The following is a 23197-nucleotide window of genomic DNA, read 5'->3' as shown; positions in this document are numbered from 1 at the left end:
GTGGCCGGTCGGAGGGCGGGTGCGGGCGTGGCCGGTCGGAGGGCGGGTGCGGGCGTGGCCGGCATCACCTGCGTGTTCTGCGTCGGGATCTGCAGCAGGAGCGCCAGGGCGTTGGCATCGAAGGTCTCATCTAAGGCCATCAGCGCGCCGTGAACGCCGCTCTCGATGAGATTGTTGGCGTATTCTTTAAGGCCGATCGATAGGATCCAGCGAATCACTCGATCATTGCTCCAAACTAGCACATCTGCAGACGAGTGAAAACAATGCTCAGAGTGGCTGCAGGAAGCTCGTTTCACTGCGTTCGCCCCGTAACACAGGATAAAGATCCACCCGCAGGCCCCGAGCCTCCAGTTCCCGACACAAGACGTGAGCCACATGGGCCCTGGGGGCGCTGCCAGGTGGACAGACGGCCTCGGCTGCACTCGCACACCGTCGTCCTGGCCCTTGGCTTGTCCAATGGAGACCGTCCTATTGGAACTCACCCTTCGAGTAAACCCTGGAGCAAGGAAGTTATTACACACACCGAGTTTCTAGAGAATAGAAAGCGACGGGGGCCCAGGCTTCGGACACCAGAAGGACACACCAAGAACCTGAACGCCCACCAGGTACAAATGTGCGCCACCTACAGACTTCAGGCCTTCCGAAATACTCTCCTCCCATCACAGGCATTGGCCCTGGAGCCGGGCACCTTGTGATTCAACGCAAACCCCTCACTTATAATCTCAAAGACTTTCCTGTTGTCGCACTTTATTTATTTATTTTTTTTTTAAAGATTTTATTTATTTATTTGACAGAGAGAGACACAGCGAGAGAGGGAACACAAGCAGGGGGAGTGGAAGAAGGAGAAGCAGGCTTCCCGCGGAGCAGAGAGCCCGATGTGGGGCTCGATCCCAGGACGCTGGGATCATGACCTGAGCCAAAGGCAGACGCTTAACGACTGAGCCACCCAGGCGCCCCTGTCGCACTTTAAAAATAGAGAAATTGGAAGATATTCTCCAGCGTATTAGAGACTTGGGGGAAGATCTTGTATTTATGCAAAGTAATAAATTATTAAATTTGCTCTAGTAGAGATCTAAAAATAGCCACCCTGTAAAAGTACATCCAGATGATCACCAGTTACTTTCAAAGACAGCTTTTGTCAACTCTGAAAAGATTTAAGATGGAAATACAAAACAAATGGAACAGATTTACGTATCTCATTTCCCACCTCCTTTTCTAGATAAAAGGACAGATACACACACACACACACACACATACAGCCATAAAATATTTAGAGATCATTACTATATTTATTTATATGTTAAACGTATTATGTGTGTATAGAACATGTATTACAAATGTTAGCTTATGGTTTTTCTTGTGATTCACACTAACTCAATCATGGCTAGACTATCCTTCTAATGGACCATCTCCCCAACCATATTTTTATCTTTAATTTCTGTCTTAATAAAGACAAGAGATGAAAAACAGCACTTAGAGGACTGTGGTTTTAAGGATTACATAAATTAACCTATATGCTTAGAGTTGGTCAATAGGTCTCATCTGCTATTACCATTCTTAGTGATTTCTTTGTACTGAAAATTTGGGGTGATTTTACTTGGAGCTTAATCGTTAACGTCTTATTTCAAAGCAAACTACTACACCTGCTCACTGAGAGGTGTCCTGGGTGGGTGGCTCCCCAGCAGAGAAGAGCATCTGCTGTCTCCTGGCTGAGCACCCTTGTCCCCTTACACCCCCGGCCTATTTTCTATCTGAAATACCTCTGCCTGCCCCGACGCCAAGAAGAGGCTCCCACCCTGTCTTCAGGGCCCAAATGCCATGTTAGCCCCACGCTGCTCCCTCAGCCATGGGAGCAGAACCACGCTGTTCTATTCCGGGCCCCTCAAGGACAGACAGGGCAGTATTTTCCAGACTTCCACCAAGCAGCACACGGTGGGGGCCTGTTCACCTCTAGCTCTGTTGCTATCTAGTGCTGTGCAGCAGCATTTCTTTTTTTTTTTAAAGATTTTTTATTTATTTGAGAGAGAGAGAATGAGAGACAGAGAGCATGAGAGGGAGGAGGGTCAGAGGGAGAAGCAGACTCCCTGCCGAGCAGGGAGCCCGATGCGGGACTCGATCCCGGGACTCCAGGATCGTGACCTGAGCCGAAGGCAGTCGCTTAACCGAGCCACCCAGGCGTCCCGTGCAGCAGCATTTCTGAACAAAAAAGGACATGTGTCGTCACAAGGGGAAATGTCTGAGGTCACAGGAAAAATGCTTACCTTGAGACCCCGACCTTACAGACTGACGTCAGCACAAGGACATGGGCACAGAGGAGGGTCTTTAGAGGCACACAGTTCATCCCTCCCTCCTCTGTAATGATGCCAGACTAGTTTTCTCCACTTAAAGCCTTTCCTGATTTTTGTTTATTTATTTTTAATTTCTTTTTAAAATTTTGTTTTTAAGTAATCCCTACACCCAATGTGGGGCTTGAACCTATGACCCTGAGATCAAGAGTCGCACGCTCCACCAACAGAGCCAGCTGGGCACCCCTTGTGATCTTTTTAACTTATTTTTAATTTTTTTTCCTTCTAGTTTTTTTTATTTTTTAATAGGCAGTCATTGAACTGTTAGCACCGTGGGAAGCAGAAATATGCTGCATCCATTACACATAATGTACTAGCCTTTTATTTCATTCTGGCTTTCTTCTCTTTTTCTCTCCAGTTCTTTTCGGTCATAATTTAACCTCCGCAGGCACATAATTCCACACTGGAAACTGTTTCTATTACAAAAAAAAAAAAAAAAGTTAGCCGTGGCAACAGTGCAAACTCCCTGAGCTAATTGGTCAGGACCATCCTGTGGGATGCACCTGTGGAAACTGTCGACCATCTTCAGCTGCCCGCGCAGGTCCTTCTTGGTCAGGTGGTCCAGCATGCGCGCGTCCACCAGGCACTCCATGAAGTAGCTGCGGTACTGCGCCAGGCCCAGGCTGGGCAGCCACTCATTGCCAATCCACTCGTGGTTCATGTCCCCGTAGGCGAGGGTCTGGTTGCAATAATTAAGCACATCAGTTCAGAAGAAAAGCCATGGAAGAGGTCACAAGGGTCATTTAAATAATTTTTAAACTGGATCTTTCAATCTGTTACATATTCTCAAAGGCTAAACTAATAACATTGTTTTTTATAATTTCAAAATAATTTGATCTCCTATTTACTCTTAAATTGTTAGTAACATTTTCTACAAAGGGAATTATACCATGAACAGTCTATGACTTGTGCTAATGAATTTAACATATTTACCAAAGCACAATAAAACTGGTTACACATTGTCTCTCTGAGCTAGTTTTCATGTATAATGATACAACCACAAAGAACGATCACGGCTCATGAACAAGTTTGAAGGATCAATCCAAGTCTACTCAGTAAAAATATCTCTGGCTGGCTTTCATTTTATTTTTAACATTTTGTTTTCTGTATTTCCTTAATAAAACACATTAATTTCAAAATCAGGTTTAAAAAAGTGAATTAAAACACAAATTGAAAGGAGATGAACACGGTAAGACTGAGAGGAGAGACGGTCAGGAGACCTCCCACCCCCCCATTGTTTGGTAACGGACTGAGCAGCTGAGCCAAACAACTGGCTCGCATGGACGGAGAAGCCCGGAAGCAGTAGCCTCAACTAACCCAATGGATGTGAGAGAGCACTTCACCCAAAAGCAGCTCACACGGAATATTCTCCAACACAGACAAAGCTCCATGTATACAAAGAGACTAAAATCATACCAAATGTATCTCCTCTGACCTCAAGAAAATTAAATTAGAAATCCATAATAAAAGACATCTAGAAAACTCCCAAATATTTGGAATTAGCATACTTCCAAATAACCCATGTGTCAAAAGAAGAAATCACAGGGAAATGGGAAAATATTTTGAACTAAATGAAAATGAACATGCAAGGGACACCTGGCTGGCTCAGTCAGTGGAGCATGCGACTCGATCTCGGGGTTGTGAGATCAAGCCCCACACATTGGGTGTAAAGACTACTTAAAAATAAAATCTTCAAAAAAAAAAAAAAAGAAAGAAAGTGCACACACAATCATAAATTGTGGGACACAGCTTGAGCAGTGTCTTGAGGGAAATTTACAGTATTAAGTACTTATAAATGAAAAAAGGTTATAAATCAATAAAGTAAGTTCTACCTTTAAAAACTTGAAAAAGAAGAACAAATGAAATCCACAGCAAGCAGAAGGAAGGAAATAAAAGCAGAAATCAGTGAAACAGAAACAAAAAAAATGACAGAAAATAAAATGATGAAAGTAAAACCTGGACCTTCATAAACATCACTGAAATTGATGGGCCCCTACCCAGAAAGAAGAAAGTTAAATCACCAACATCAAGAATTAAAGAGTGGGCATCAGTACAGACCCTACAGGCACTGAAAGGGTAATATGGGAAAACTGTGGACAGCTGTAAGCAACCTGGATAAAACGGGCAAATTTCATGAAAGACATAATCTATGAGAGCCACTCAGTAAGAAACAGGTAACCCGTACCTGAACTTGAATTTGTAGCTGTAAACCACACAAGCACAAGCACACATGATGCACATACACTCAATCTCTACTCTAAATGCCTTCACTGGTGAACTCTACCAAACATTTATGAAAAAATTACCAATTCTACACAAACTATTACGAAAAAGTGAAGAAGAAATATCTAACTCATTCTACAAGAGCAGCATTGTCCTGACACCAAAACTAGACACATTTCAAGAAAACTATAGACCAATAAATATCCCTCATAGACACAGAAGCAAATTTTCCTTAACAAAGTATTAGCAAATCAAATTAGTAATAAATTAAAAGAATAAGATATTAGGACAAGTGGGGTTTATCCCAGGAACATAGGTGGGGTCAATATTTGAATGTCCATAATAGCCAAACTGTGGAAAGAGCCGAGATGCCCTTCAACAGATGAATGGATAAAGAGTGTGAATATCCATCACTGCTTTCTTGCCTCTGTTTATGTATTCCTAATTGGACACAAAATGCAAAGAAATTTCTAAACAGACAATTCCATGGGAGCAGAGCCCTCCTTAATGTTGTTTACTCATTACATACTCTAGTCCCACTTCTTAAGTGGTCCATAACGTGAGCTCCCGGGGGAGCCAGGCTCAAAGCCAGGAGACCCACACCTCCTGGGCTGCCGTCACAGCCTTCTGAAAAAGCACAGGACAGGGATCCCTCTTGGTCAGAGAACACCTGGGCTGCAAGAAACTGCCACTGCACAGGCTCTATTGTTTCCAGCACTGACATGATCACAAATACAATTCTGTAAGATGGGAGGGATGATGGCAGGTGTCAATAGCAGGCAGCTCGGTTTGCACAGACAGCACACTGATGTTACTTGCTAAGTGAACGCATCGATGACTTGACCACACCTTGTTGTTTTCTTGCCCTGAATGCCCAAGGGCATCTCAAACTCGCCCTTGGTGTTAGAGCCGGTGACTATGTAATAGCACGTGGAAGGCGCACTGTCCGACTTCTGCCCTTCGTTCTCCTCCCATCTAGAAGAGGGATGGAGCAGAAACCGTCCTTGCTTACGCTGAAGGCCGATGCTGGCTAATTCTGGTGTCATTGGCATGGCTCATCCTTGTTTATGTTTCCACTGCAAAGAGCAAATGTTCAGCTGGTTTACCTTACAAGTCACGCCCCGATATAGGGAATCTCATACCGGGGTGCTGCCAAAGTTCTCCTTCTTAATGTAAAACACTGATGTTTAAGCAATCATGAAATGCACCCTTTTTAATTCACTGATGGTCATTATTGGCCCTGTAAAGGGATATCTGAGCGGGCTAAATGATTAATGAGGATATTTATCTGGAGTAGGGGCACAAAGTGCCTAAATCAAAGGGCTGGAGAGGGAGCTCACGGAATATTATAGGCACTCTCCTCTTTTGCTTTTTTTTTTTTAAAAGATTTTATTTATTTATTTATTTGAGAGAGAGAGAGAGAGAGAAATAGCATGAGAGGGGAGAGGGTCAGAGGGAGAAGCAGGCTCCCCGCTGAGCCAGGAGCCCGATGTGGGACTCGATCCCAGGACTCCGGGATCATGACCTGAGCCGAAAGCAGTCGCTTAAGCAACTGAGCCACCCAGGCGCCCCTCCTCTTTTGCTTTTTAAAAAAGTGGTAACATCGGTTTGATTTTAGGAGTACAAATAGAGAAAAACAGTGGTTTCAACCATCAACTGGAAATGAGAAAAATTCAGATTTAAGATTAGTTTGATTTTCTTCAGCTGTACCATGATCCTTCTGAGATCCTTGAACATGATGCCATTAGTAACAGCCTCGGGAAGAACCTCCTGGCCGTGCCCTTGCAGCCTCTGATCTGGCGCTAAAACAGAACAGCAAGTCAGGCAGCAATGGGGCTAGAAGCACACATAGGGAACCACTGCTTTTCATCAAGCTGTCTCAAATCAAGGCTGCGAAACAGTCGTGACAGAGCTTTTTGTGAGCTGAAGAGCCAGGAAGCTGAAAATTCGAATGTACGTTTTGCAAGGAGAGGCTTGATTTCTGAGAATCCCACAAGTGAGAAAGCCTCTCGACCAACACAGCAGCAGGGCACCACTGAGTAACCCCTGATACACAGACAGGCGGGGACAGTCCCTGTGCCAACTCTCATGCTGGGTATGTACCCCAGGAGCTGCCAGAGCCACGGCACACCGTACGACAGCCGTGGGGCTAAACGAAGTAATCTCTGTCACACAGAGTTCACCACCACGGTGCCACATGAGAAAGGTTCAAAATTGTCCATGAGACGTACTCTTTAATCCTATGCTTCGCTCTGACTAACGCTTTAAGTCATCAATGATATTCTGCACCAATTAAGATGTTAAAAATGTCAAGAAAAGTCAATTACAAGCTTTCATACTCCAGCTCTTTTGCTGCGGTACCTAGAGTGAAGAGTATATTATAGAGAGTCTCCAACCTGAGCCCAGCTTCCCTCCTCATCCTCCTGGTGTTACGAGGTTAGGAATGCAAAAGAACATAACTATTAGTATTGGTGAGCTTAGTGATGCAAGCAAATTAACATTGTAGGGAAGGTGCAGAGTGACTTGAGTGAAAAAGTCAAAAAAAAAAAAAAAGCATCATGCAAAACTCATGCAAAACCAACAATTCCAATTTCTCATGCAAAGAGCCAATTTCCCATGGCAAGCACGTCCATATAAGGAGAAAACTAGGGCCAGAACATGAAGACTGACCGCCAAACTGACGTCTCTCCTTAAAGGAGATAGAAATTAAATCTATTCTAAATAGAGCGAGTCTACCAATTTTAAGGTCCTGAAAAAAAAATCTAAAATAGAATTCCATTTCACACATTTAACTAATACCTAATGGAAATACTTATCGGAACAATTTAATGTGAAATGACATTTTTGCTTCCCAAGGGAAAGCCGAGAATCGTGCCGTTCGTAGGTGGGGAGCACTGGGGGAGGTGGGCTCGGGGCTGCGACTGACCGTTTGTGACGTGGCTGTGAGCGTTTCCATCTCTTCATGCGTTAACCAGACATTTCCTGTGGTCTAGGGTGACCCCAGTGACCAACCACATCCAGGGCAAGGGAAGCAGTGACAAAGAGGAAAGGTGGCAGATACGTAAGCCTCAGGCACATAAAAGGAGCAGGTGGAGGCAAAGGCCATTCTTCTCACCTTTTCATTTTAGATGCCCGTATGGAAAATGACAGAACATTAAAACAAGCTCACCCCCTTCATAAAGAATAACCACACCATACTAATACTGTGCTGTCACTAACCCAAGAACAGCCCATAATTCCTAGCGCTTCATTTGCCATGCTTACCACCTGAGGTGCGTAAAATATAAAAACAACACATTTTGTACTTCTGAAAATTGTGAATGATTCTCAACTAAGTCTTATTCGATACATTTACAGTCTTACCTGAACAGAGCACAACAAAGAGCACAGTCCCCAGGTCTAGCTTTGGACTGTGGGACAACAGTCCCCAGCAGGTGCTCTGAGGTGACTGGGCCATGCGGACGGGACAACCTTGTCTGGGGAAACCCAAGAGGCAGGGCACAGGGCTGAGTGCGTCCAACCAGAATGGCCAGTGACTTCAAGGAGCCAAAATCCTGGCCCCACTGAAGCGCCACCGCGGACCTGAGGCCCATCACGGTGCCGTGCCGGCCACCGGGCCCCTCCGGGAGCGGGCGCACCCCGTCTCACGGTGCGGTTCCCTGCTTGGGGAGGCTCGCCGTGCCTGTGCGCTGACTCCATCCAGAACAGCAGCCTTCACTGGACAGTTCATAAAGACTTTGGGAAAACCACCCTACACCTTCATTTTTAGAAAGGTCACTTTAACTGGAAACAACCGGGCAATGGGGACCTGGTCAGATGCTGTGAGAACATTCCCAGCACAGAGCTCCCTGGGCCGCAGGTAAGAGCACAGACTGACGGTTCATTCCGACTCCTCCCCTAAGAAACGAAGTAAAACAAGCCAGCTGGCAGCCCCTTTCTGTGTAGAGGGGCCGCAAGCCCCGAATTGGGCCCTAACCTGCCGCTCAGAGCAGTACGTCTGTGAGGCTCTTCGGTCTCTTCATCGGGTTTTCCCTCAGAGCAGATCAAGAGCAGAGCGGGGGCTAAGCCAACGTAAAGAACCCGCACTCTACAGAGCAGGGGTTGGCCTGTCTTGTCTCCCAGGAACCATCCAGGTGTGCATTAGGGTGCTGCCGCCCACTCCATGAGGGGGACCCTCCGTAAGGACGGTCGCGGTCCTCCCACGTGGAGCAGAACCTCGCGAGCACAGACAAGGCTCGGCGTGCGCCTGCACATTCACGGGCTGCTGCGCACTCAGAGCCCCCAGGGCCTCTGGCTCCCGGAACGGGCCCAACACGTCCCTCAGTAAAACACTGGTCACAGTGCAAGTGGGGAATCGAAGCTTTCTCCCCTTCACTTTTGGCCAATTCATATTAAATTAGAGATAGTTACTTTTCTACACTTTTAAAAACTTGTATTTCGATATCACAAAGCCACCGCAGCCAAGCGGTTGTGAGAACATTCAGGAAAGGATCTGTGAGCCACCCAGCCGTGTAAGAACATTCGGGAAAGGATCTGTGAGCCACCCAGCCGTGTAAGAACATTCGGGAAAGGATCTGTGAACCACCCGACCGTGTAAGAACATTCAGGAAAGGATCTGTGAGCCACCCAGCCGTGTAAGAACATTCAGGAAAGGATCTGTGAGGCACCCGACCGTGTAAGAACATTCGGGAAAGGATCTGTGAGCCACCCGACCGTGTAAGAACATTCGGGAAAGGATCTGTGAGCCACCCGACCGTGTAAGAACATTCAGGAAAGGATCTGTGAACCACCCAGCCGTCACCAATTAAAAGTTGTCATGTTTCTGAATGCTAAGCCTTTACGTTGGAACACTGGCATGTTTGTAAGAACTGCAGAGGCAACAGAAACAGCAGGTACACTCTTTCTGCAGACACATACCGTTCTTGAAGTAGGAGGGGCTGACGGACTTGTCAGGGACATGATTTCCTGAATCGCCAGCCTTAGCTTCAGCCTGTGCAGAGGGTTGCTGATGCCGATCTCACGCTGGATCTCCGTGTCCGACAGGGCCGACATGATGGCCCCACTTTTCACATTGGCTCGGCAAGCGGCCACGTACCAGGCGGGCATCCCAACCCACAGCTGGAGACAAGAAGCGTTAAGGCCAGAAGGTTATGCACAGCGCACGGATGGATGAACACACTCACATATGGAACATACTCCACCCAGGAGGAAAAGAAAGATATACCTCTAGCCAAACAACAACGGTCGGTCCATCCCACTGTGCAAAAGGCAAACCTTGTCTCCGGGCTTCCTCAAGCAATTCATGCCTACAGATAACAAGAGATTCAGCATGAAAGACCCACCAGCGCATGCATATATAAAACAAGCTGAACAGAGCTATTCTCTTTACACATTTCTAAAAGTATCCTTGAGTCATCTCCTGGCAGAGACTTATTGCCAACATTAACAATCCCAGCAGTCTTCATGTCCAAGGAAGGAGAGTCAAGGGACTATCTGAATAACGAGGAAAACTGGGTAGGAGAGGAAGCTGCAGCCGGGAGAGCGAAGAAGCCTCTGTGAGGGCCTCAAGGGTTCCGCATGGACAACAACATCACAGAGTTTCGCACCAGGAATGGTCTGATATGGCCAGTAAGTCATGGGCCGGGTGCTGGCTGCTTCCAGTCTACAGTGCTATTTAGGTTCATCAGGTACTTATAAGTTAAGATGCTAGGTCATCCTGTGGTTTCACCCCCAGGCTTCATAACCAGAAAATTTAAATCCCAACCATGCATATCAGCGCACACAGGGCAGACTGTGAGACTCAGATGTCGTCAGGAGTGGCAAGCAGGAAGCATCGGAAATATTCTGTAGGCCTGGCTCTAAGACCCCCAAACCATGACTTTACCTTACTAGCATCTTTAAAAAGGACTGTCTACTGACAACGTAGTTATGTAAGGGGCAACACAACAATCTTTATGAATCTTATCTTACTTTTTTGTGTTGTGTACTTACAAGGCTTTCTGAAAGACACTAATTCTTCCTAAAAATGAAAAGCCTCCCAGAGAAGGTGGGGTTGGACTGGGGGCAGTTTAACCTACGTGCCTGGGCATCCTGAGGCATTTTTCAATCCCTAGGTCACTTTTAGTGTTATTTCTCTTTAATAATTTCTGCAGTCCAGTGCGTCTTTTATTTCTAAAAATATACATACGCTCTTTAATATATTTAAATATTATTAGACTTTTCCTGAGGCTGTGAAATCTATGTAAAATTAAAGCTCAAAATGTTTCACATAAAATTTCAAGTAAGTGTTCCTTTAATCAACCTTGGGTTTCCTTGGAGTAACAGATATTGTAATTATGCAGGAATGATTACATCAGAGAATGCAACAACTCTTTGTTCTTTCTTTAAAGGAAGCTCTATGCCCAACACTGGGCTGGAACGCACCACCCTGAGATCAAGAGTCACATGCTCCACCACTGAGCCAGCCAGGTGCCCCAGAAGGCAAAAAATCTTAATAGCTTGAGGGGGGGAAAAAAAAGGCAACCTTTTCTCATTAAAAGAAGCAAAGCTATTCATAAACCAAGAAGAAACAGAGGCCCCTGGGCTGTGGACATCCTGCTCCGTGGCCCGAACACTGCATAGAAGAGGTCAGAGGAGGGGCCTCTCTGGGTGGAGTAAGTCATCAACGTGCTCAATTAAATGCTGACTTCCGTGTTCTAAGGACAAATTCTCAAAGACAGTGTCTATATTTTACGTGAACACTTACTTAAGCCAAATGAGCCCTACGATCAATACAAGTATTTCCTTGGCCGATGGGCTGGGGAAAGGCCTGCGCTGCGGAAGCGTGGTCAGGTGCTAAGTCCTAAACAGCGTGGCCCAGCCGAGGAGGGGCTCTGCCCCAGACCAGGAGGCCTCTCAGAGGCCCTGCACTCTCCAAGTCCACTGAACAGTGACCGAACCCAGGGCACTCTGCCACACTTTGTCTTTTAATATGAAATAGTTATTCAGGAGCACCTGGCTGGCTCCGTCGGTAGAGCGTACAACCCTTGATCTCAGGGTTGTGAGTTCAAGACCCACATTGGACGCAGAGCCTACATAAAAAAAAAAAAAATCAGAAATAGTTATTTGTTGTAAACAAGGACTATGAATCCCATGACCTGGAGGTTGGTGCACACGATTCTGACTTTACCGGCACCTTCCTCCTGGCAGTGGCCATTTGCGCATGGAAAGCCTTTTCTAGCATGGATGTGCTTTGAGCTCAGGCCCGTGGTCCTGCTGAGACTGAGATGAAGCAGTGGAGCCAGGACCATGCAGCAAAGGGATGCAGGAGCCCGCAGGAAGGTGGGGCCCCCGTGGGGTGGCTGAGCCAGGCCTCTGCCCGTGCTCGCCTGCCTCCCCTATCAGTGCACGGCGCAGAAGACTGAACAACAACTGGACCCAGGTGGGAACACTGGCATCCCTTCCTTCTTGCAGGGGTGACTGCTCCCCCTCACATGAAGCAGGCCTCCCACATGAGAGCAGATGACGCGGAGCCCCTGGACACCGCGCCGACGGGGAGGGCACGCCCAGGACGCAAGGGCCAGCTCCACTGCCGTCCTGTCTGTCACCTGTTACAGGTACACACCCCTTCCCCGCCGGATCTAGGGACTGTGTTTCTTTCGCTGGCCACTGGGAACAGCCTACTGCACACAGCCAACTTCCTTCATTTGTGGCTGGTTGGTATAAATTAAGCAGCTGTGTAAACTTATGAACTTGCCCGTTTACCCAGAGGGTCACTCTAATGAGTGACAGAACCATCCGGTTTTCTCCTTCTTTACTACGACTACAAAAATAAGCATGATAGGTAACAGTTTACTGGAAGGAAATGAGGGATTCTTGTCCAGGTCAATTTCCCAGAAAACAAAACTCTTCCGCCACGAGTTCCAGAGCCTCAAACACAACACGTGAGGTGGTGGGACTCTGAAATGTCCAGCGCTTCTCTGCACCTAACTCTGTGCTGAAGAACCTGGGTTACGAGCCAGTCTCCTGGAAGGGCGAGAAGACTCGTCTGGCTTCTGCTGTCATTTACTTCCTTCCTCCGCTTTCGGACGCCGCATTCCCCGCTGTGGCTGTGTCCTCCTTGGTGTATGACCCGGAAGCCCAGCTGGAGGGGCTGCCCCCTCTGCGGAGGAAGATGGAGGAGCCCTGCACCTGCCACAGGGATGCCAGCGTTCCCACCTGGGTCCCGTTGGTGTTCACTGACAGGGGAGGCACTCGAGCACAGGCAGAGGCCTGGCTCAGCCACCCCACGGGCGCTGCAGGGTGACTTAGTTGCGACCTGATTTCCCTCTAGACCCACACACCTGATTTCCCAAACGCCTGTTCTAACAGTAAACTGATGCGGAACGCCCAGCCTTACAATGAGAGTTGCAGGAGAAAGACATTTAGAAATCTGCTCAATCCTGTGGGGAGCAGGCGTACGTATGTGAGAAGTCACGTAACCTAGGACAGATGACACGTGTTTTTAGAGTTAGGACATAAATACGAGAGTAAAGTCGCCTTTCCTAACAAGAAGCATGTAAGCCTTTGCTCATCAAATACGGTATGACAACAGGCAACGTGCCTCATCTTTTTTTGTTTGTTTGTTTTAAAGATTTTATTTATTTGACAGAGAGACACCCAGCGAGAGAGGGAACACAAGCAGGGGGAGTGGGAGAGGGAGAAGCAGGCTTCCTGCGGAGCAGGGAGCCCGATGTGGGGCTCGATCCCAGGGCCCTGGGATCATGACCTGAGCCACCCAGGCGCCCCGTGCCTCATCTTTCTGAGACCGGCACCTCGGATGCAGGCGTACGGGGCCCTACCCACCCCCCACCACGGTTCTGCCAGCCACACAGAGCACCGCTCTCGAAAACCCGAGAATAACTTCTGACTCCCGAAAAACTTAACTACTCACAGCCTACTGCTGACCGGAACTGTTATCAATAACAAACAGTTAACACACATTTTATATGTTATATCTATTATAGGCTGCATTCTTTAAAATTAAGCTAAAGAAAAGGTTATTAAAAAAATCATAAAGAAAATATACCTACAGTGCTATACGGTGTTTATATGTACTGCACCTAAGTGGACCTGTGCAATTCAAACCCGTGTTGTTCAAGGTCAACTGTACATTCTACAACTTGCCGTGCATGACAACAGAGCACGGAGTACGACCCACCCTTAGGTACTCAGTTATAGCTATGGCAACACAGAACCAAATCCATCAATTTGAACATCTCAGCTCCAGAAAAACCTACACACACATGTGCACACGCACACGCAGTGTGAAATTTAATCACATGCTGGGGCAAGTAACTCCATAAAGGCTGTCCTCATATGGCCAAGTACTTTAGCATACCTCCTGACAGTGACAAAATAAATGCAGGAAACAGAGGAAACGTTTGGCCGATTTATGCTCCTATGTGAAATACACATTTCTGGGAGCAGTGGGGTGGGAGAGCCAGAGGGCACTGCCCCAAACCTTACTGTTTTCATTACAGAAAGTATAAGATGTGAAATAAAACACATCAGCAAAATCTAAGGGACAGAATTTTCCTAGCACGGTTCCAGGAGCAAAAGGCCTAGCTTCAATATTAAATTTCACACAGCCAAATGGCAACTCCCCAAGATATTTTAAAACATTTTTATACAGTTCAAAGATAGCAACATTCAGATCAGACCACTGTTAAGCGGTTTCTACAAATTTCCATTCCCAGAGAACCAAAACACTGAGTATTCCTACAGTACTGTGAGCAACAACAGAAATAATAGCATTTCACCTGAAACAGAATCCATGGTATGTCAGTCAAGATCATTTTTATGACTTCTGAAAAGAAAACTAAAATGAGGCACATTTCACCAAGGAGAAACCAGCTGGCAGCTCTGGGGGCTAAAGGGGAGCCAGCCTCTAGCAGAGAGGGTCCCGTGGGCTCAGGTGGGACGTGCGGCCCAGGCTCCAGACCAGTGCTGGCTCTCAGGGCAGCCGAGGGCAGCCGACGCCTTTCCCGTTGTCAGGTTTATCTCAGAGCCCACCACGTCCTGCCTCTTGCCATTGGCCCCATCCTCCTCCCTGGGCTCACGTCCTGCTCCTCCCCGCTAGACTACACACCGCCTTCCTCTGTTGAAGAGCATCAGTTTTATTTTTCAGTTGTCAGATCACTGAGATATGGTCCCAGCTTGTCCAGTTCATCCACTTAACTCTGGTTTGGGACATGGTGAGCCAACACACAACGTGCTCTGGATCAGAAAGTCCCAGAGAAACGTGTCAGCACTGTGTCTTCGCGCCCCTATCCCGAGGCATCACACCACCAGAGATCCTCGGCAGGAAACTGTCCCCACTGTTATCACTCGTTTCCAGAGTCAAGACAATTTAGAATTGACATGTAAAAATAGACTACAAAACTGAGAATCTATTTAAGATAAAAACTCAGACTCTCCTGGGGAAGGAAAGAAGGACAACACAGTGAGGATGTCCTGACAGATGACTGGTACGAACAGCAAATTCTGCATGCTGGTGGCCGAGTCTTCACAGTGGCTGTAGTCCTACGGACAGTCAGACGTACACTTAGTGCATCTTGTGTGGAAAGTACCACGTGCGTATTTACGAAGACACAGACGTATATCTCGTGCTCCCGAAAGCAGGGGAGGTAAGTGCCCCCCTTGCTCCCACGTACAGAGGAGAAAGCGGAAGCGCCCAGAGCCCCAAGACAGGCCAGGGCCAGAGCCGGGATTCAGAGTCAAGTGCTGCGAGGCCAAGCCCCGAGTGCAGACCTCGACACGCGCTAAGACAATTCCCAAGGTGGGCCAGGAACCCACGTTTGAGTCTTTTCAAAACTTCGTAAGTGCTCTACCACCTCCAGGAAGTACCGTTTAATAAAGGCCTCAGGTGCATCTTTTTGGACACACTACACTCAGCTGGACGGTACATTTAATAAATAACCGTTGGTTAAAAATCAGGTGCAACTGACAGCTGCTCAGTGAGATGACAAATAAAAAATGCTTACTTTTTTTGAAGTTTACGATTTTTTTCGGCCTGTCCTCCCAATTTGCTGAGCCCCAGGGCATCCTGAGAGGAGTTTTCTGTCTCTGAAGCAGCAGCTGTGGGGAAGCAGAGGGACTGAAGCACCGAGAGGAACAGACGCGGCCCTGCACGGGCTCCCCATGAGGGCGGCGCATCCCCAGGCGGAGCGCGAGCAATCCCGAGCGCGCCTCTGCCCGGGCGGCCGGCTCACGGAAGTGCCCGCGCTCACCCCAGCAGGTACTCCTGCGCCACCAACCTGGTCCCGTGGGCTCCTTGCCAGCGTGGCCGGGACGGCCTTTCTCTTTCTTGCCGAACAACCGGCCAATCGAGGACTTGATGCCCTTCTTCTTGGGGGCTTTGTGCAGCGAGTCCTGGCTACTGTTGCTGCTGCTGGGGTTGCTCACGGGGCCGTCCTGTGAGCCTGTGGAGCTTGGGGACAGGAAAGGATCTTGAACAAGTGCTCAGCACAGCACACCATCCCACACACACGACCTAGAACGCTCGGCGTTTTTAATACTCCTTCATGCTTCACGGCCAAACCTGAGGTCTCGCCTTCACAGAGTGCGTGAGAAGCACAAGCTCCCATCAACACCTCTGGGGAGGGCTGTCCCCGGAAGGCTGACACTGTCTCCTTCCCAGGGAGGCTGCGGTGCCAAGCCAAAGGGGCCGAGAGCTTGGGAAGGCGCTCCTACAGACGCTGGCCCTGCTGCCCCTCAGGAGCCCTGAGCTCCTCCCCGAGCAGGCCCTTCCCGGCAGCCGGCGAAGGTGGGAGCAGGGCCATGGCACAGAGGCGCACACAGCCCTCACTGAGCACCGCCTGGCGTGGAACAGAAACGCAAACGGTGCTGGTCTGGAATGGGGTGCATGAGCAACAGAGCGGCTACCGGAGTGGCCTGGGTGTGAGGACAGTGCGGGGCTCTTGGACGGCTCGGAAGGGCACAGAGCACCGCTGACAGAAGGAACCGTCAGGAGCCCGCGCGCTGGCACAGGCTCCCACAGGAATAGAAAGTTCTCCATAGTCAGTGTGCAGACTCTGAAAACGTGAAGTTGTCCTAAAAGTGCTGACACCATTTGCCCCTTTCTTTCCAAACTGACTTTTGCTCAAACAGCCATGCGTCTTCTGCCCGATCCCCACACGGCTCCCCGAGCTCCCGCGGGCATCCCAAGAACATCGTTCACGTAAACTCCACTCGATTCACTGGTATTTCTTTAAAATCATTGTTCTGACCTTTTTTTCTCCCCCAAGAAAAGATCAAGGATTTCTTAAAACTGCAAACTAGCACTGGAGAGTGTTTCCCGTGGGGTGCGCAGCGCCCGCGCGCGCCTTACTTTCTGACGTCCCTGATGTCCTCGTGGCTGACCGTGTGCAGTGCTCCTTTGTGCAGCCTGTCTAAGCGGAGGGATCTTGGGGAGGAAGGGGGGGACGTTTCACATTTTATCGTTGCCTTGTCATCTCGTACCTCTTCGCGGGAAGCCGGCAGCTGTGGGGGACACAGGGAGACCAGTTAGCGACACTCCACCACAGAACAATCGCGAAGGCTCTAAACTGTAGCCGTAACCTTATTTGAAAACCTCGGGGTGTACAAAGAGCCTCACATTAGCCTGAGGCTGTGCTACGGGGGGGTCCTGTTTACAAGCAGCAGCCGTGGACACCCCCCGCCCACCTGCATGTGAGTGTAGGGCGCCCCTCTTCCCGAGCCTCCTGGCAGCCCGCGGCTCACCCTCCCCGGAACCCTGCACTGCCCACCGCAAGGACAGCCACTGGAGGGGATGGCAGAGACCAGCGCCATGCCCCCAACCCCGTCACTATAAACTGGGCCCTCAGGAGCTCTCCCTGACGGAGTGCTGAGAAGGAACGCGTTTATCCCCTGACGCCATTCAAAACAAGCACCGGTGAGTGCAGAACCCTCTCGTGCAAAACTGTCCACAGCTTCTTGTTTTGGGGGGAAAAGGAAGTAGCCTGTACCATAATCCATCAATTCTAGTAATGATGCAAGCCGTGAAGTCCCTAAGGTCAAGTTCAAAGTGAACAGGCACCCCCCTTCCACCCCACACAGGTGTCTGGCCCACGTCTCTCAGTGACGTTATAACCTGAGGATGGTGTGTTCCACAGGGCAGGGATGAAGTGACCCTAGGCTGCATCACGACAAGATGACCCCCTTCAGAGTCCCCGTGTTACTTTCCGTGCTGCATCTGTGCGGCCTCGGGCAGGAAGGCAGGGCCACAGTGTGGCCCGTGCTTTAACCCCACCGGGCAGGTCTCACTCACAGATCTGGGCTTTGTGGCCGGCTAAGGCAGGGCTGGGTCTCATGAGACATGCGCGGCAAACCCCTGTATGAACAGTGAGACCGGGGCAGCCAGCGGTGCTCTGTGACAGGACCTCGGCAGCTGCGCAGGGGCTTGGGGACACCCGTGTGCATTAGCGCCGAGCGGAGCTGAGCTCAGGTAGGACACAACCGTAACCAATGGCTGGATAGTCCTTCATCCTTTCCTGATTTCCCATCACAATCATCAGACAACAAAAGGTTATGTTAACTGGTTAGAAATTACCAACATAAAATTTAACAGGGACAGATTTCAGTAACAAGGATAGATTCCAAATCCAGGTTAAAGCAATGATTTGTAAACAAGTAACAAAAAAGAGCAGGATGGGGGAGCGACACTTGGGGCTGTGCTGACAATGAGGTCAGCAGAGACACAGTTCCAAGTGCAAGCCTGCCCTGTGCCGCAGCCCGGGCCACACGGCAAGCCCCAGCCATGCCTGCCCTTCCCCTGCGCTCCCGGGGAAGTGCACCCCGCCCAGCACTGGGGCCACCAGACTTGTGCCTACAGGCTGCTGCAGCCCCGACTAGAAGGGGAGTCTCCACGAGAGCTGGGACTTAGCTCAGCACGCACCAGCACCAAGCACGAGGAGGGAAAGCAGGAGGGGGGGGCACGGTGCGCGGCACGTGCTGGCCCTGTCCGTGCCGACCCGGCACTCTGCACGTGCACCTGCTTTCATCCCCCCTAAACCTCCAAACAATGCCCCTCCAAGAAGCAGTCCGCGAGGTCAAGTGACCACAAGCAACAGGAGCAGCTGTCCCGCCTGGGTTCAGGAGCACGCCCCTTCTTCCACTGAGAAAGTCCTGCTCCCAAGAAAACTGCAGAGCCAAAAGCCAGCAGACTCAGGCTGTGCCGGGCCCCGCTCTGCTGTGGGCTCCCGGTCTCTGCGGACGGTGTTTACAAAGGCGTAGTCTGTGGCCGGCCCGAGGAGCAGGATCCCCTGGTCCTCCTCACGTAACCGGAGAGCAAACCAGGGCACCCAGAGGGTGAAGAGCACACCCGGGTCACAAGACAGTCAGTGACAGAGCTGGAGCTTGAACCCAGGAGTTTCACTAAATGGCCACACCGGTCTGCGCAGCGGAGGGGCTCCCCCGGCCGCCGCCCAGCTCCTAGCACTGAGCCCCCGACCTAGCAGAGGCGCCGCCCTGTCAGCGCACGGCCAGGCGGGGTTGGGGTGGGGCTACACACAGTCCAGGGAGCAAAGCACAACAGTTACGAGGAAGACACTCTGGTCAAGGGATCTGTCCCGTGAGGAGCTGTACTTCCTCTGAAAATGGGGAGACCCGCCCCGCGGTCATGTGTACAGAGGAGAAGCCCCGAGGCCCGTGCAGGAGGCGAGCAGACAAATCCGTACCGCCCCGCAGCCTCAGGCCCCGGTCTCCGCACCTGGGAAATGGGGTCACAACATAACCTGCGCCTCACGGGGATGCGTGCAGGGTCAGGAACAGGCTCATGAAGCACTCAGCGCAGCGCTGGGCACACAGCAGGGGCTCACTGCTGCCGGCTGTGATGGTGGTGCCCGGCTCTAAAAGCTATGGCTCTGCTTCCATAATTTCTCTTTTTGAAAACGATTATGTCTGGGGTGCCTGAGAGGTTCAGTCAGTTAAGTGTCTGCCTTCGGCTCAGGTCATGATCCCGGGGTCCTGGGATTGAGCCCCACGTCAGGCTCCCTGCTCGGCAGGAAGTCTGCTTCTCCCTCTCCCTCTGCCTGCCTCTCCCCCTGCTCGTGCTCTCTCTCTCTGACAAATAGATAAAATCTTAAAAAACCAAACTATGGTGTCTGGTCTAACTAAGTATACAGCGAGCAGACACCCGTGAGAGAAAGGAGAGCGCCCCCGTCTGTCGCGGTGCTGTGGGAAGACCAGCTCGGCTCACGAGGGCGACCGCCACGCACTCCCTCGGACGCGCGGGCTGTGCGCTGCACTAGGGCTCGCTCCTGGGGAATGAGGGGCAGTCTTCCATGTCACAGACAAACAGAGGAATGTTCAGCTACTAAAAATTTTACCTTTCTACGATGTTTCCTTAAATCACTAGGCTGATAGAGGCATGCAAAGAAATGAAGAGAAATCAGATTTACTGCACACGCTGAAGTTAGAAATTCAAGGACCAGAACAGGCAAATATATTAAAAAAAGAAAAACAGGACAGATATAAGTGAGATAAAACTTGTTCAGGAACGACATAACTGGAAATAGAACTTTTTCTTACGACAAATTTAAACATAATAGGTTATTCAAGATTTACTAGAGAAATGCTATAAATTATTACACGGGGAGATAAATTCCATTTTAACACACACAACTGATTAAAATACGGCATTCTGTGTAACACAGGGACCGAACAGCTGTGTTCTAAACTCTTCTTCAGTCTGTTTTCCTTACTGAAAACCATGCTGCACTTTTATAATATCAACCTCCTGACGCGGAAGTTCCCACATACCTACTCCAGCACCCAGCAAACCTGCTCTGGGGAACGACCTGTGGGACGGTAATGTCAAATCCTCACCTAGAACTGATTTACACCTTTCCAAAAATAAGTGCATTGTTTAAAGCAGAGTGCCCCGCGCGGATCTGTAAGAATAGGCACCAGCGTAATGGCAAGCGGCACCTCTACCTTCTATGATTCCGTACACGTGAAAACCCGTCTGTGAAGGCAGAAAGTACACATGCCGGTAAGTTGATGAGATTTCCAGCTGAATACAAGCATCAAAACCAGAACGTAGGGCGCCTGGGTGGCTCAGTCGTTAAGCGTCTGCCTTCGGCTCAGGTCATGATCCTGGGGTCCCGGGATCGAGTCCCACATCGGGCTCCCTGCTCAGCGGGGACTCTGCTTCTCCCTCTCCTACTCCCCCTGCTTGTGTTCCTGCTCTCGCTATCTCTGTCAAATAAATAAAATCTTTAAAAAAAAAAAAAACCAGAACGTACACCGTTTGTGTCAGGCTTCTGTTAATCTATGCTTAGCGCCTTAGTTCTTTATGTACGAAACACTTACGAGTTACATATCTCCTACATAGCTCTGAGTAAAAACACTCCTGATTCACCTGTATCATGCCCTTTTCCACATCTATAAAACAGTGACACACTAATTAAAACGTATCACTACCGGGGGAAGGAAAAACCCCACTATTTAATGAGAAACGAAGATCAGGCAGAAACCACACAACGAGCCACGACTGACCCCACACACACACCGTGGACCACAGAGTCCTGCCACCTGCGCATGTTGTGGGGGGCACTACGGCAAGGGGCCGGATGAACCGAATACCGGCCAGGGCAGGAGGCTGAGGTCTGCACTCACAGTGAGAAACCAAAGGATGAGACAGGACACCGAAACCAGCCACGAAGCAGATACGCTGTCGGCCAGCATACACAGGATCACAAACGCGGGGGAAAAAATAAACACAACTATTCTTTATAACTACTCTTACAAACTCTCTGGAAGGAAGCATGAAAGCACAAAACCATCAAACAGTTGGAAATATTAGTTAATTAGCTAATGATTGAATTATAAAAATAGCACGTCGGAAAACCACAAAACCGACTCGCTACCGCTCCAGATGCCGCTGCAGTGATTCGTGGCTGATTTAATTATAGCTGGCGAACAATGCGGCTAAAAACAAGAACGGACAGGAAAGATCCTGACAGACAGAAGTGCAGTTGAAAAGCAGAATGCTGAAAACATGAGTTTGCGTGGGAAGCCAACGTGCTCATAAAACCTAAGCTACACACACAGGGAAGTTATAAAACATTCTCTAGAGCTGCACACTTGTCACGGAAAACCGTAGGGTCACTGCATTTCCAGACCCTGACGAGCGAGGACGGCCCGGGCCTCCGCAGGAAGCCATGCAGGCGTGAGGCTTGCGCTGGGGCCGTCCTGGCCTCACACACACAGCTGGCATCAAGCATGCGATCGAGTGCATCATCGAGAGAACCCATTTAAGCTTTATTTTGTTGACTGCGCGTGCTGTACCCTCCAGTTGGGCATCTCTAATGCAGAGGACAGCAGCGACTCCCTCTGTGAGTTTTCTACACACTACGAAGACGCTCTGTGTTGACTTTTATGAAACCATCTATTCCTAGAAGAATATTCCCCCTCGAGCTGCACAGGCCCACAGTGTCCAGTTACACAAATAAAAACTCTGATGAGTTCATGATGACATGCTACACCAGTCAACCAAACACTACAATTAACTTGTCCCTGTGCTATTGCTGAGTGATTAAACACTAGCTAGTTTAAAATATCTTGAACCTGGGGCCCTGGGTGGCTCAGTCGTTAAGCGTCTGCCTTCAGCTCAGGTCATGATCTCAGGGTCCTGGGATCGAGCCCCGCACCGGGCTCCCTGCTCAGCGGGAAGCCTGCTTCTCCCTCTCCCACTCCCTCTGCTTGTGTTCTCTCTCTCGCTGTCTCTCTGCGCCAAATAAATAAATAAAATCTTTAAAAAAGAAAAAAAAAACAAAAAACCTTGAACCTTTGAGTGTAACAAATGAACCTGATTTCTTTCTGGGTAAAAAACCAGACCAAAGCGTATCTGTCGAGCCTGAGACGGAAGTCAGGGGCTGGGGTGGGGAGTGCATCAGCCAGAAGAGTTGGCAAATACTCACTAGAGTCATGACCCCCAGTCTGTCCACCTCCCTGGCGGGGCTGTGCGGGCCCCTTCGCGGGGTGGAGCGCCCGCTATGCGGAGGGGAGGGGCCTGTGAGCGTGGACGTGGGGTGCGGGGGGATGGTGCCCACCGATCTGAACCGACCCGGGCTGTCTAAAGTGCCGCTGCCCACTCGGCTCTCAATCTCCTCTGCCCGCTGCTCCGTGCTCTCCTTCTCTTCTTGTATCAGCCTAGAACAAAAGCGCACAGTCAGCCTGGCTCCCCCAGCAAACACATGAATGCATTTGCCCAACAAATCTCTGCTTGCTTCGACCATATTCCCATCAGCAGACTCCAGAAACACTCGCTCCAACGCTAATTTACCTTCTTAGTAGACTTGATTTTAGAACACCACAAAGTAAACCTTCCACTGAGTCCTACAAAGTTGCTTCCCCTCATTTGCGCCTGATTTTACTTACGCACACTGAAATTCTGATGGGGGCCTGCTGGCAACTCTCTTCCTGCACAATGGGCTATGTGAATCTTACAATTCTTAGAGCAAAGCTGCATGTTTATAGATCAAATTCTTCAACTGGAAATCAGGAACCCTGACATAATTGAAGAACCAATCCATGAAGCAACTGGGAATTCCCAAACACTTAGGTGTCTAGATCAGATGAAAAGGTGGAGTGATTTTTTTTAAGGC

The 23197-nt window shown here is 49.4% G+C and overlaps 1 protein-coding gene across 9 annotated transcripts in view; it reads right to left on the bottom strand.

The window, feature by feature from the left end:
* The window catches only part of PPFIA1 (PTPRF interacting protein alpha 1), a 91006-nt gene that overhangs the window by 7216 nt on the left and 60593 nt on the right, over positions 1 to 23197 (bottom strand). For 3 of the 9 annotated variants that reach the window (XM_032414558.1, XM_032414556.1, XM_032414561.1), the window contains 12 exons: positions 22511 to 22742; positions 19916 to 19945; positions 16918 to 17069; positions 15845 to 16017; positions 15572 to 15665; positions 9793 to 9874; positions 9486 to 9686; positions 7495 to 7557; positions 6965 to 6991; positions 2849 to 3024; positions 2664 to 2761; positions 69 to 244 (listed from right to left, as the gene is read on the bottom strand). In XM_032414558.1, the coding sequence (XP_032270449.1) occupies positions 69 to 244; positions 2664 to 2761; positions 2849 to 3024; positions 6965 to 6991; positions 7495 to 7557; positions 9486 to 9686; positions 9793 to 9874; positions 15572 to 15665; positions 15845 to 16017; positions 16918 to 17069; positions 19916 to 19945; positions 22511 to 22742 (1504 nt within the window). The remainder of the gene's footprint in view (positions 1 to 68; positions 245 to 2663; positions 2762 to 2848; positions 3025 to 6964; positions 6992 to 7494; positions 7558 to 9485; positions 9687 to 9792; positions 9875 to 15571; positions 15666 to 15844; positions 16018 to 16917; positions 17070 to 19915; positions 19946 to 22510; positions 22743 to 23197) is intronic. The other 6 variants (XM_032414557.1, XM_032414565.1, XM_032414560.1 and 3 more) reach the window with 5 other exon arrangements.

This window comes from Phoca vitulina, unplaced genomic scaffold (assembly GCF_004348235.1).
Source record: "Phoca vitulina isolate PV1807 unplaced genomic scaffold, GSC_HSeal_1.0 scaffold16, whole genome shotgun sequence".
Classification (NCBI taxonomy): Eukaryota; Metazoa; Chordata; class Mammalia; order Carnivora; family Phocidae; genus Phoca; species Phoca vitulina.
This window is presented reverse-complemented; position numbering and strand designations above follow the sequence as displayed.